A 13,759-nucleotide genomic window follows, 5' to 3' on the forward strand; every position below is an offset into this window, starting at 1 on the left:
TTTTCTGATCAGGGAATTGATCAATACATGGAAAAATCTAGCAGTGATTTTATATCAGGAGGCCTTTCTGTTGCAATAGTATATGGTTGTAATGACAACCATGTGTGATATTACACTAATATTGCCATATTTATTCCTTGTCTTTAATTTTTTAAAAATACATAAAACTGAGAAAATTATGTGCTTATAGCCTGCAGTAAATGAAAATGCTCTGTAGGATAAGAGTACAATTTGAAATACAGCTTATTGCACATTTACTAGAAAAATAAGAGACTGTGTTGGAAATAAGAAAAGGTGCTTCAGACAGAATTACACCTACAAATAGTACAGGCATTTTATAGTTGATCGAGCATGGTTAAACTTTGTTGCAGATTTTCGTAGGATAGGAGCTTTAAATATGTATACAACTTTCTAAACTTGATCTGTACATTCTCTGCTATTGCAGAGTCCTTGGGCATCAGGGTTACCGTGGTATCCTCCATGTGCATCACCATTCATTCTCCTGGGAGATGAGCTACTTTCCTCTAAGTCAAGGGTTTAGCTTAATGCAGTACTTATGTGGTGACCAATACCCTGCAATATGTAGACATTCAAACTAAATGCTTCTGTGATCTGTTCTGGTACTTCTCTTTGTATAAAATTTATTATTTTGAAATCAGGCAGTAAAAACTAAATTTGTTAAGGAGATTAGTATCTCAAATTGAGTATAACTCCTTACTTCCACCCACCTCCTTCTATGTATTTTCAGCATGCACCCACACAAACTCTACATGGTGATTTCTCATGTTAAAATTATGCATTTTATTTAATGGGGCAGTGTTTCACTGGGGTAGATGGCGAAACTGAGCCCATCCTTTTTACTGCTACTTCTAAGGCTCACATTATAATGTGTCAACATAAAGGAACCAACCAGTAATGCAGCTACTTCTTTGAGTCCTTGATTTCTACTTTTATGTCTCAGAGGCAACTCTTTTTAACTCTTTTATGTTTTATAGGGCTCTCGGTCTGGGCATAAAAGCTATATTCTGTTAAAGCTCATACATTATCAGTATAGATATCAGTGATAGTCTTGTCACTGGGCCAGATTTTTTCAGTGCAAATATCAAGCATATGCAAATGCTGGAGATAATGAAGCTGAAAAATGCCTTAGAAAGCTAAACCTATATATATATAATAGTTCATGACCAACTCATGATCAACTCCAGACCCTCAGAGTGTTGGCAATGCTAGCATTCGCACTAAAAGTGCTTAAATGGAGTTAACAGCTACAAAATGGTCTTTTAAAAACTTGAACTAAATCAATGTCATATGTCAGTCATTTCTCTAAACTGCTGTAATTGCTGTAGTAATGATAGATGTTAGCCCCCAGGATGTGTTTTTTCTGTATTTGGGGAAAGGTTGTGAAATTCTTTATTTCTGAGAAGAACTAAGAATAAAAATTCTTGGTACATAGCAAATCTCACCAATAATTGCATTCTTCTATTACAGTCTGCAAATAAATGATTTTTCAGTTAGATGTCTGGGAAAAAAAAATTAAATCCTCCTGTGTCACAAACCTAACTGAATCATTGTTAAAAGGCTTTGTGAAAAATGCCAGTCACTTGTTTTTAAAATTTTAAAAGTTTAATAGTAACAAAATGGTTATAAAAATACTAATACAATTACAATAACAATAATTTTAAAAATTTGAATTAGGACAATATGAGATATAGAGACAAAGAGTTACAGGCTTCAGGGTGCCTTTTTCTGGGCAGCAAGGGCTGAAAAAGGACACCTGTTAACAGAGGATTAACCCTTAAAAACAACAACCTGTTGCATATTCATGCACTTCGTACATAATGCATAAATTCCATTCATATACAGGATTCTGTCTGGTCATCGGCAGCTTCTTCCTCTGAATCCTAACAGCGCCTTTGAGGCGGGAAGAAGTTTGTGTGAAGTTTGTTTCTTCTGCTAAGAGGGCAATAAATTCTTTTTCTCTGAAAGACTCAGGTGTCCTGTGGCTGCTATCTCGCTGCAAGTCCTTTCTTTAAAAAAGTATCCTACATAGCATAGTTTCTATTTTAAATTTTTTTATAACCTAAAACTATATTTAACACACTACTTAAGAGAATTCATACAGCATTACTTTCTAACACAACACATATAATATTCATTTTAATATTTGCGAAAAGCCAATCATAAAATAGGCCTTTTTCACAGGCTTCCTACTAACAGTGACTATGTGGATTTGAATTTCAGTCTCAGAACCCTGGCTGAATGCTCCGATGATGGAAGATTAGGGCGGCAGCTCCCAGGTAGCATGGCTGAGGTTTGGCCGCGATGTGCAGCGTGTCTGCTCTCACACAATGCCTTCCTGCCTGCCTTGAGTCTCCCCGATGTCCTGAGCTTAGCGGCCAGGTTTGCAGCACAATTGCCGAGGAACAGAAGGCGGGTTTGTGTTCAATCAGATTGCTCCGAGAGGCAGCCTGGGCCGGTGCCGGGCCCAGCGCGGGGTGTTGTGCTTGGCAGGGCCGCGCTGGCGAGCGGCCTGCCCGGGCCGGGCACGGCGCTGGGGGCGGCGCGGGCAGCTCGGCCTGCCCGCCCTGCCAGGCACGGGGCCTGCGCCGCGCTAGGGACGCGCATCCCTGAGAAAATTGGTTTCGCTGCTCGCCAAGGAATTCTCCTGACCCAGCGCTTGGAGATCGAGCTGATTTCATGGGTAGATGCGAGCCGATCGAAACCGCACATTTGGCAAATAAATTCCTGATTGTAAAAATGTTGTCTGACTCCATCCTGAAGCTATTTGTGGAGAAATTTCCATTGCCTAGTGTATTTGATAGTCCATAAAAATTTGCATCTGATCCTTTGCATCCCACTGTCTTCAGGTTTAAGAGAGCCTTCTGCCTTTGCGTCCCACTGTCTTCAGGTTTAAGTTTTAAGAGAACTTAGGTGATGACAGAGGAACAGTAGCACTTACACTCTTCTCTGGTGGCTCTTTATTCAGTACTTTGAAGTAGATTATTATTGAAAACAACAGTGTATTTTTAGAACAAGTCTTGCATAGTATAAATGTAGGAGTTTTATGCACTTCGTTTTTTGCAAAGAGTCATAAAGCCAGGAAGATTCTATAATGCTTTTGCCCTCAAAAGTCAAGTGAAACTTTGCAGGAAACAAATGTTGCAGGAAACATCTGCCACAGTGGGAGAAGTGCTGCTGCTGTGCTGAAGAGTGATGCTGTACCTCGTCAGTGAGGGATTATTTTCAGTGAAGAAAATAAAAGTATGGATGTGTTACACTTGCAGAATAATAGCTACATGAAGAGAAGCATTTCTGTCTTCTACTACAGTCATATAGAAACTTCTTAAAGTGATTTTTCTAAAGGAAGACATGTTCTCTTTTCTCTAGGTGATGCTTTTTTATTTTTCAGTGTAATTTTGGGTTCCTGTTTAAAAACTATGAAATCATAAAGTTTCTTATTTTAATCTCTTCTTTTTTTTCATTTTTGTTCAGCAAAAGTTAATGCTCTATTAAATGTGCCTAACACTATTAAAATAGTGTTGAAATCCATAGGAAAGATCAAAAATCTAACCTATCATTAAAACAATCATATGTCCCTAACAATTACAATTCATTTCAGTAACACTTATAATTCTGTACCTCAGAGGAAAAGTGATACTAAAGGTATTACATGTGAGACAACCATCATTGTAGTTCATTCTTCTTTCTCTCTTTCTTTCTTTGCAACTTGGATGCAAATGTAACCCTCTGGAGTCCAGTGCTATGGGGAAGTGCTATAATGGTTTTAGTTCACAATATTTCCATGGTTTGTATTGCATTAAAGCATCTCTGTCCCAATCACCTGTAGAGCTCATGGGCATTGTGACACTTTTATTACATTCAGAGTGGATAATGGCTGGACTTGCCAGTGTTACTTAATTTGCTACTTTTAAAGTCTCTGGCAAAACAGAGAGAGAGTGCTCCCAGTATCTGCCTGAGCACCAAACATGACTTTTATTGCCAATAAGAGCTGACCGCTGAGGATTTTGGATTGTAAATTTTATGTGTAGGATGGTAACAGTGCTTCCTTTTATTTTTCCTCCATTCACAGAACAGCAAGTAGAGCTCAGTCTAGTATACAATATATCTTGATACTCATAATGGGGAATTCAATCACAGGATAATTTAGATTGGAAGGTATCCCTGGTGGATGATAACCTAGGGAAGGTTTCTCAGGACCTTGTCTGGTCAACTTTCAAGTGTCTCCAAAAAGTGAAGTTTCTGCTGTATCTCTTGGCAACATGTAACAGTGTTTGATCACCTCCTCACAGTGGAAATTATTTCCATACATCTAATAGAAATTTATCACATTCAAACTAGTGTCTGTTGCCTCTTGTCCTGTCGTTCTCAGCTCAAAGCTGACTCTAGTTCCTTGGCGTCATTGCTATACTTCATTAGGTAGCTAAAGAGTCCACTAAAATTCTCTTCTCAAGGTTAAATTAAAGGTCCAGCACTCTCAGCCTTTACTAACCTAGCAAGCCCCTGAACATCTTTGTAGTCCTCTCTTGGCCTTGCTTCAGAATGGCAATGTCATTCTAGTGTGGGAGAGCACAAATCTGAGCAAAATACACCAGGTGTAATCTCAAAAGTGCCAGATGGAACTGTAGGGTTTGGTGCTTTCAGGAAAGCTAATGCATAATTAATACTTTTTGACCATGGAAAACATTCCATCTCTGACTCTTCATGTAAGATTTATGCTGGTAACATGTATGTTGTTTTTTGGGTCATTCTTACTGACCTCAGTATAGATTACAGGAGAATAAGATCCTTTACAACTCACCATAGTCAAAAGACCAGACTTAAAGCTAAACCAGTTTGAATAGCAATAAAGAATAACTTTTTGTTAGTTGACAACTGAGTTGCAGGTCTGACTTGAATGCAAAAGATAAAAAAATGAGAATGTTTTTCAGATAGGTATCAGCAAGTCTTACCATGGGAAAAAAAAGAGGACTGAGTATGCACTGCATAATAAACACCACTCAATTTTTATATAAAATATTTCATCTTTGATTTCTTCTTCCAGTTAGATAATGTGTATTTCACCTATGGCACCATGGAAGTTATATTGATGTGTTGTGTATTCCTTTGGTTAGCAGCTAGTCTCCAGTTTTGCTTTGACCGTGTAGTGAGCTGTTGAGGTGCTCTGTGACAGTTAAACCCTGCTGAATTACCCTGAAGTAAATGTGTCTTTTCTACATTTCAGCTTCTCCAGTTGGTAACGGATATATCAAGCCACCTGTCCCTCCTGTTTCTGGTACACAGAGAGAAAGAGGGCCCCCAGCCATGCTGCCCATCAGCATTGACCCGGACAGCAAACCTGGGGAATATGTCCTGAAGAGCTTGTTTGTTAACTTCACTACCCTGGCCGAACGCAAGATTCGCATCATCATGGCAGAACCTCTTGTGAGTAAAAAGAAACTCCATGTGTATATATATATATTTTTTTTTTTTGTGCTTTGAATTTGTTTTAAAAGCAGGCTTGCTTGCTGTGCAATGAAGAATATTTTGCTTGCAATCTGCGTTGGAGTTTGATAGTGTTTACCAAACTGTGAGATCTGCTGCTATGGCAGTTAGAATGTTGTGGGAGAGGGCAGAGGTATGCAAGATATGCCACAGGGGTGACATGAAAAGTAATTGATATTTAATTTCTGTTTGCCATGTGGGCATAGGCTGATGGGATTGAGAGGCAGAAGGGGTGTCAGCCAGCATAGATTTCACAGCTGGAAGAACAATCACTGGAGTCAAAATAGATTAGAAAATGCTGAAATATGATTAAAGCAGTATTTCTGAACATCACAGGTTTTCAGCTAAAACATAAAAATGGCTACCACTTTTAGTTCTGACAGTAGTAGATTACACAGTCTAGCAGAGGACTATAGCACCTATTTTCCAGATATGAAAAAGCATGCAGCGCTTGAGAAAGGAGTTACATGACAAGGTCTTGCACAGTGAGAGAGCCATTGTTATTTGTATTTTTAGGCAAATTTAACACGCGAGTATGTCTGTTACAATTTCTCCTATGTAACTGAACTTCTACTCATTTAACTTGAGATTATATTTTATATACATTCTTGTTATTTTGATTAAGGAAGAATATTTCTGTAATTTATATTTTAGTTCTGATGAGGTAAAAAAAGCCAAGACCTAAAAATAACCAGAAATCTCTACTTCTGTTCTAAAAGGGAATTTTAATAAAGTCTTAGAATGTTTTTGGTATAAAGTCCAATGTAGAATACTTAACTCAGTTCCCCATTTTCAGGATATTTTGAAGGGCAGAATTAAAATTTTCTTTATTCTGATGGCATCTGTTTAGCTTTGATTTAGATTCAGAAGCATTTGATGCTTAGAAAGTTTTAGCAGGCTTTCTTCTGAAACATTAGCTAGATGCAAGATGACAGAACTATCTTATGTAATTTGGAAATAACACCAAAAAAAGCTTACAGTAAAGAATATTATGACAAAAATCCATTTTTTCTTCTTTGATGTGTTCCCTCCAAATCACGAGAAGTAGAATAAACTGACAGTCATAGTGTAGGTCCTTTTAAAAAATAAAATACCAGCAGCTATTTATTACCATCCAGTCTTCATGAAATGCCCAGAGAACATCTTTAAAATTTTAAAACAAAATGTCTGTAAAATTATTTGACAAGATCAGGAAAACAGCAAGAAGACCAGTACTGAGGACATAATTTCCTTGCAGCACCTTTGTTACTCTTAAACATGAACCTCTGCATTTTCATGTAAGATTTCAGGCATGGATTTATTCCCATTTCACCTTGTGTTAAGATGGTTTTGAGTTGATGTGTGGTAATATGTTGTTTTTTTCACTTTGAGAAACTATTATTATCTGAATGTTGATCTTATTCTAGAGGTTATTCAATGGAATTTTATTTGGTAAATTCAGTGTAGAATGTAGAAATATTACAAGAGTAATATTTCTGGAATGTCACCTTCCTGTCATCATTTTCAGAATGTATTTTTTACAGGGGTCTGACCATGAGACACTAACAATAATTCAATTACATACTCACATCTCATTAGCACTAATAAAACTTACAAGCCATGGCATGCTGCTGTTTGAGGTTGGCTGTGACCAATGAGTAAGCAGGATTCCGTAGACATTCAGTCAAAATGATCTTGAAGTAATTAGGTTGTAACGAAACAAGTGACAAGGGAAAATGGCAAAAATTATTCTCAAACAATAGCTAAGAATATAAGTCTGCCCTTTTGGCGAGGTAGCTGCTGGATGTTTAGCAGCTTTGTTCCCACATTTTAATCTACTGATTAGAATTGTGACCAGGAGGTCCCAGGGGTTTGGGAGACGAAGTTTATAAATTGATGGTGAAAAGCTACCTTTTGGCCTTTTTTCACAATAGGTAGTCAGATGGAGAACTCTTTGAAGTTTATGTTCTAATTAAACTCAAGTGTACTTCAAAGGAAGTCAAACATGCACAGTGCTCAACGCTGAGATATTTCTAGTTTGATTTCTCCAAGTCATTACAAGATATGACAGTTTAATTTTATAATGAGTGATGAATACTTAGGATATCTTCTAGAGAAGATAAAATGATCTGTTTATAATATTGTTGCCATTGCAACTCTTTTATCACCAAGTCTAACTCACATTGAAGCTCTGAAGTTACTATGGTTAAATTAAATATTTATTGATACCTTTTTTACCTGAATCATTCTTTTGATGCACATATTCTGCCTGTTTATACTTTCTGATTATCATTACTATTGTTTTTAAGAATTTTTCTCGCAGTTTCTTTGGGTTCTATATGCCCGTGTGATATATCAAGCTCTTTCTTTTGTTGTGCACACAGAGATGAAGTGTAAATTGCAGTGTTCTGACAGCTGTGTTGGAAAACCATGTTTGTGTCACACCATGAGTTGCAGATGCTAGAAAGGCACTAGAAAGCTTTGTTATTTTTTAGGGCATCAGTGAAGGGCACAGCAAACCCCACCACTTCCTGCAGCCCCATGAACTCTCATCTGGAATAGCAATGTTCCAATGGGAGAGAAAGCAGAGAGCAATGTCACCCACTCATCCTGCTGCCCTCCCTGGCAACCAAGTATCATTTGACATTTTGGTTACTGGATCTGGCAGTGATCATCATAAAAAACACACTCCCCTGTTAATCTATTTTGTAGACATGAATATAATGTCAACTATCCACTGCTAAGTTAAAATGGAAAATTTTTGTTTCTAGATTTGACATTTTTTAACTTTGTCTGCAGAATATTTTATTCAGAATTTCAGGTCTATTTTTCCCCTTTTTACAATCTTTAATATATAAAAAAACAATTCAGTAATTAAAAGTTCACAATCATGTGGCTAATTTTTAATGATTTACTGCTGTACCCAGATTGTCAAGTTATATTATTTCAAATTAAAAGTATTTGGCATCAGACTTGATTAAAGTGGATTGTCCAGTTTAAAAAATAAAATTCCTATAAATTAAATGTAAATAATATTTTCTTTATAATCTTTAATAATTTCCTGGTTCTTTTCTGTAGGTAATTGTTCTTATTTTTAACAAACACTAAGATTTTATTCTGCAGACCTTTTTTCACAGTTGATTTAATTAATATTTAATTTTTATCAAATTTTATTCTAAATCATCTCTGCATTGCTTCACTTATGAGCACAATCTGATATTTTATTGCTGCTGATTTTTTTTTTTTTCAAGGAGTGGTGACCTTGAAATGACGCTAGAAAAAGGAAGCCAGGGAAATATTCTTTCCAGTTCAAATGAAAGAATATGTATCATAGCTCTGTAAGGAGAAAACCCAGAAAACAGTTTCCCTTTTAGGACTGTTGATTATCACTTTGGGTAATAATTCATCCTGTGCATACAGAGTAGGCTAATCTTTAAATACGGCTTTCAGCAGTACTTACACACAGCTGTAGACATTGATAAAACATAGGGAGCTACAGGCATTGACAGTTGTTAATGGTTAATTTAGCTGTTGGTAAACTTTCATTATGCTTTTCTCCTGCAAGCATCTTCTTTTACTGAGCTTGTCTAAATTCAGGATCTCTCTGAATACGGAACTCAAGAACAGAATTTACTCATTATAGGATTGGGACTAAAAGCATATTCATGTATTCTGCATGTAACTTTGGCAGGTTTCATCTCACCATTAGGAAAAACCCTGAAAGGAGTGATGTGGTTGATACTAGTGTCTTTTTTACTCCCATTTCCTTAGGATCTTGAAGACATAAAAATAGAGATCTATTTTAAGACAGGGCTAGTGATAATAACCTAGCAGATGGTTCAGAAGACTTTGAAAAAAATGAAAGAATAATGCAGATTGCAGAGACTGACCAACCAATATGTATAATGGGACTCATTTCTGATTAGCTTCAGTCTAGGCTTCACTTTCTCTAGGCCAAAGGAGAATAGGCTAAGAACAGACTTGGGAGAAAAAGAAATAGGTTTTTGTTTTCTGAGGACTGGGCTGTGATACCTAGGAAGCTTTATGTAGGCTATGACAATACCAACCAGTTTTATCCCACAGCTGTAATGTAGAATTTTCTGGTTTGCATGGACTAAAACTCCAGCTGCATCACACCAGGTGACAACTCCCTGGTTGTCACCTGTAACGAGACATATTACTCATACACATATTTTACATTTGAAGTCCTCATTAATAGTTTGGCATGTACAAGGACTTTGACCCCCTGTTTGTTCACAGGGAACAGATAGTAGTTACTGTAAGGAACAAGTAATTTCCTGGAAAAGAGGAAAGGCAAGCTGCCTTGCTCTGTTCTAGCTATTCACTCAGGATATGTATGCCCAGACAAATTGACAATTGTCCAACTTTATTTGAATACCTTTATGCAAATATATATTGAAAATTTTGTTCTCTTTTCTCATGCAAAACCTATCTTGGGCCTTTCCTCTATAAAGGCTACGAGCATGCTGCCTTCCCATTGTCATATGTCCCTATCCACCTCTGTGTCACTGAGGGATTATGCCACTGATCATTAATCTAATTCTTTTATTCCATGACTGTTTGTGCTAGTCAAAACTTTGTGGCAGTCAATCCCAGCTCTAAGGACCTCATAATTCGTAATACCATACCTCAGTATCTAATGTCTCATCATTCTTTGTTTCTACTGTATTATTGATTTAGCATTTAAATTATATAAATAAATATTATTATAGTAGCTTCTTTAGACCTAATTGCAACAAATAATGTAGAGATAATTAAGAATAATTATTCTTTAAAGAATTGTCTCTGAAGTACTTAAGATGCTTCTTTATGAAATTCTGCCTCACTTTATTATACTGTGCTGGGGACTGTTCTTTCACCTCCCCATAAGAAACTGAAAGCATCTGCACAGCATATTACTTTAGGTACTCAATATGTAACCTGAACAGGTATGATCTTTCCATTGCATGGAGCCCCACAGATCTGTTACAGTGGATGTGTTAACTGAATGTGCAAATCTGTCTCAGTCAGTCGTAGGACAGCCTGGAGGACCAAGAACAGTCATTCCCCTCAGGAGAGGGTCTCTCTCCTAGTCCTCCCAGAAAGTGTCAGCTCAGCAGAGTTCCTTTCCTGCAAGTCATTGACTGGATCCTGGGTCAACTTTTTAGACTAGTAGTTGGTCTCAGGATTTTATTCAACTTGTAGCCATACCTAAGGATTTCTCATCGCCCAGAGAAGCTTGAAGTGCCCAATCCCTGGAAGTATTCAAGACCAGAATAGAGCAATCTATCTAGTGAGAGGTGTCCCTGCCCATGCCAGTAGGGTTGGAGTTTGATGATCTTGAAGGTCCTTCTAACCCAAACCACTCCATGATTCTATGATTCTGAGTTTAATTTCTGTGTCTCTACAGTTCTGTTTCCTTTCACTCAGACTTTCCAGCAGCTAACTGCTCTGTTTCAAGAAATCAATTAAGCCAAACAATGGTTCAGTCATCACTCTTCCCTCCTTCACTAATCAGTTTTCCTTGGGAGCTCACTGGCTTTCCAAATATATTCCAGTCCACTGGTGATAAAGAAGCCCAAGCTGGGCCAGATCAGTGTGCTCTTTTCTTCACCAGAAGGAAAGGCAGCTAAGCCTGGGAGATCTTTTCCATGAAATAAGCAGACTCTACTCAGGAACTCAAAGGATGTGAAGGCAGAAAATAATGGGAAAGATTGGCCTTTTGTACAAAAGGTGGAGAGCAATCAAATATAACAAAGACAAGTCCAATGGCATAAAGATCCTTCACTTCCCCTTCTATTTACCACCTCAGATATAGTATCTCCCTCCAGTTATCTCAGTCTGTATCTCAGGTTGAGATCTGTAGCAGAAGCCAGGCACTGAACAGCATAGAGCTAGGGTAGGAGTTATCTTCCAGGACAAGGTGGGTAATTATCTCAGGACAATTATCTTCCAGAATAATTATTTTCCAATTATCTTCCAGAAAGACCTAGAAAGGTTTGCATGAGTGAATAAATGATCATAGATCAGCTATCTTCTGTGTAGTTCAGGGGGACACACTGCAGTATTGAAACACAGAAGTTGAGGGAAAAGAGTATGAAGGATGCAGCTGGGGAAAAAAGAGATAGAGGAAGAGACAAATGCAGGGTTTCAGAAATAATAATGGGGAGTGCAGGAGAACACGGAGAACATCCAGTATGGTCTGATTCCAACATCCATATGAGACTGAGGGGAAAACTTTATGCCATTTAGCAAGTCAAGAAGGAAAAAGATGTGCTTTTTGCATAGACATTGGCATTGTCATTTGCACTTCAATACAGGTCCATAGAACATTCACACATTTCAGAGTCAGATGATGTCAATGGGCACTTTCTCAGTGCTCTCAGGGTTTCCATAGCTGAGTGAGCATGCAGAATGCTGCTTGGGACATGAGCAGAGCTCATTCCCATGGCCAGGCTCTGCAGGCTTCTCGCTGTCCCTCGGCCTCATTACTGCATGGATACAGTTGGAGGATAGTGAATGGTGCATGCAATAGTTCAAATCACTACGAGAATGTAACATTGCAAGTCAGATTCAATCTAAGGTCACTGAGGCTGTCACACTGCATCACATGTTGGCCAATGCTTGCAAATGTAACAGAGAACCTACCACATGCCCTTAATCACATTATGGTGTCATTTAAGGATATGGCTATTGCCACTCTCCAGAAAATGGAAGTCTTACTACAGTCATTTCAGGCCAATCTTATCACTGAAGTCTGCCATCACGAAGGACAGAAAAAATCAAGTGTACACTTCAGTAGCATTGTTGGCAGATAAGCAGCAATTCATTAAAGAGGTATCTTCCCATAATTTCACAACAGCTTCATCCTTTGCATGCTTTCAGAGTCACATTTCAAGTCATTGAGGTATTGCTTAATTTATGTGCCCTTTTCTGGGCCTGAATCTGGCATGGCACAGTTTATACATCAGACAGCTTGAATTGTACCATATTTGACCCTGCAAATGTGGTGGCATGACAAATATGAGAAAACTTGAAATACTTCATGTAACTACCTTCCCAAATTGGAGGTTCACCCAATAAGATCTTGTTTCATTAGCTGAGCATGCAACAAGTGTGGAAGCTACAGCTTTTAGAGCCAACAGACTTGTAGCAAAAGAACAGTGAAGGTTTACATTAGCTCTGCAAGGGCATCTGGTATCCTGCTTGAAAGTGTGTCAAATCAGTACCAGTAACCAGAAGAAAAAGGCTTCAGATCAAATAATCTTGGGACACCTCTGATGTGGTACAGTTACAGCCTTTGAAATAAACACATAACCAATAAAGGTCCAAGTAACAGAATTTTAAAGAAAACTACTGGCAGTAATTCTCAAGTTCACTTTAGAAGTACACTTTCCTCATCTCTTTTTCTGTTCTGTGGAAACAGGTGCACGGTTGGTGACAATAAGTATCTGATGTTAAAGCAGTAGTGGACGTCAGACAGCAGACCATGGCCAGGGTCATTTGCTGTCCTTTATTACCCCTGGCTGTCTGGGTCTTGAGAGAATGTGATTCCTGTTTGCAGAGATCCCTGCTGTGCTTGGAGCAGCCCTGCAATTGCAAGCCTAAATTTATTCAAATCAACTGATAAGGGCTTCCTATAGGCTTTATTAAATTAGGTCACATTATTCTGAGTGGGTAACCAGTGGTCAGGGCCCTCAGGCACTAACAAGCCTTAATGGCCTCCTCTGAGTCTCTGCCCACCTGCCCACAGGCCAGGACCCATTCCCAGGTTTTGGAGCCATTAGTCCCTGCCAGAACAGCCACAACAGTCTCCTGCTCCCACAGCCCTGCCCCCTCCCTGTCAGGGGCCTTGCTGAGCCAGGTCACATAGCTGAAAACCCGCAATAAACCATAATAAGCAGTTGAAACAGTGTCTTGAATAGCAGTTTCATGAGAAGGTCTTAACGTAGACTTGGAAATTTTGATCTCCATCATCATTATTGTTCTTATTGTTACATGGAAATCACTTATCAAACATTTTTTTAGAGCATCATGCTTATTCCAGTCCAACAGGCTGATAAAGATCTTGGGCTCTCATACTGCACCCTATGACACCACAGTCAAGCACTGTTGACTGAGGCCTTATACATTCCCTACCCTAGTAAATTAGGTTTCAATCAGCAAAATTTTATCTTCTATATTGGAATTTTTAGGTTAGAATCACACAAGGCTGTGATGGAACTATGCTGTCAACAATAGTGCCCACACTTTGTCTCCAGATGGTCTTTTTAAAGAC

The 13,759-nt window shown here is 38.3% G+C and overlaps 1 protein-coding gene across 9 annotated transcripts in view; it reads left to right on the forward strand.

Moving 5' to 3' along the window:
- The window catches only part of LOC102066586 (protein furry homolog), a 223,907-nt gene that overhangs the window by 90,077 nt on the left and 120,071 nt on the right, over positions 1-13,759 (forward strand). For all 9 annotated transcript variants that reach the window (XM_074535307.1, XM_074535306.1, XM_074535308.1 and 6 more), the window contains one exon: positions 5,243-5,442. In XM_074535307.1, coding sequence (XP_074391408.1) covers positions 5,323-5,442 — 120 coding nt within the window. In that variant the 5' untranslated portion in view covers positions 5,243-5,322. The remainder of the gene's footprint in view (positions 1-5,242; positions 5,443-13,759) is intronic.

This window comes from Zonotrichia albicollis, chromosome 2 (assembly GCF_047830755.1).
Source record: "Zonotrichia albicollis isolate bZonAlb1 chromosome 2, bZonAlb1.hap1, whole genome shotgun sequence".
NCBI classification, from domain to species: domain Eukaryota; kingdom Metazoa; phylum Chordata; class Aves; order Passeriformes; family Passerellidae; genus Zonotrichia; species Zonotrichia albicollis.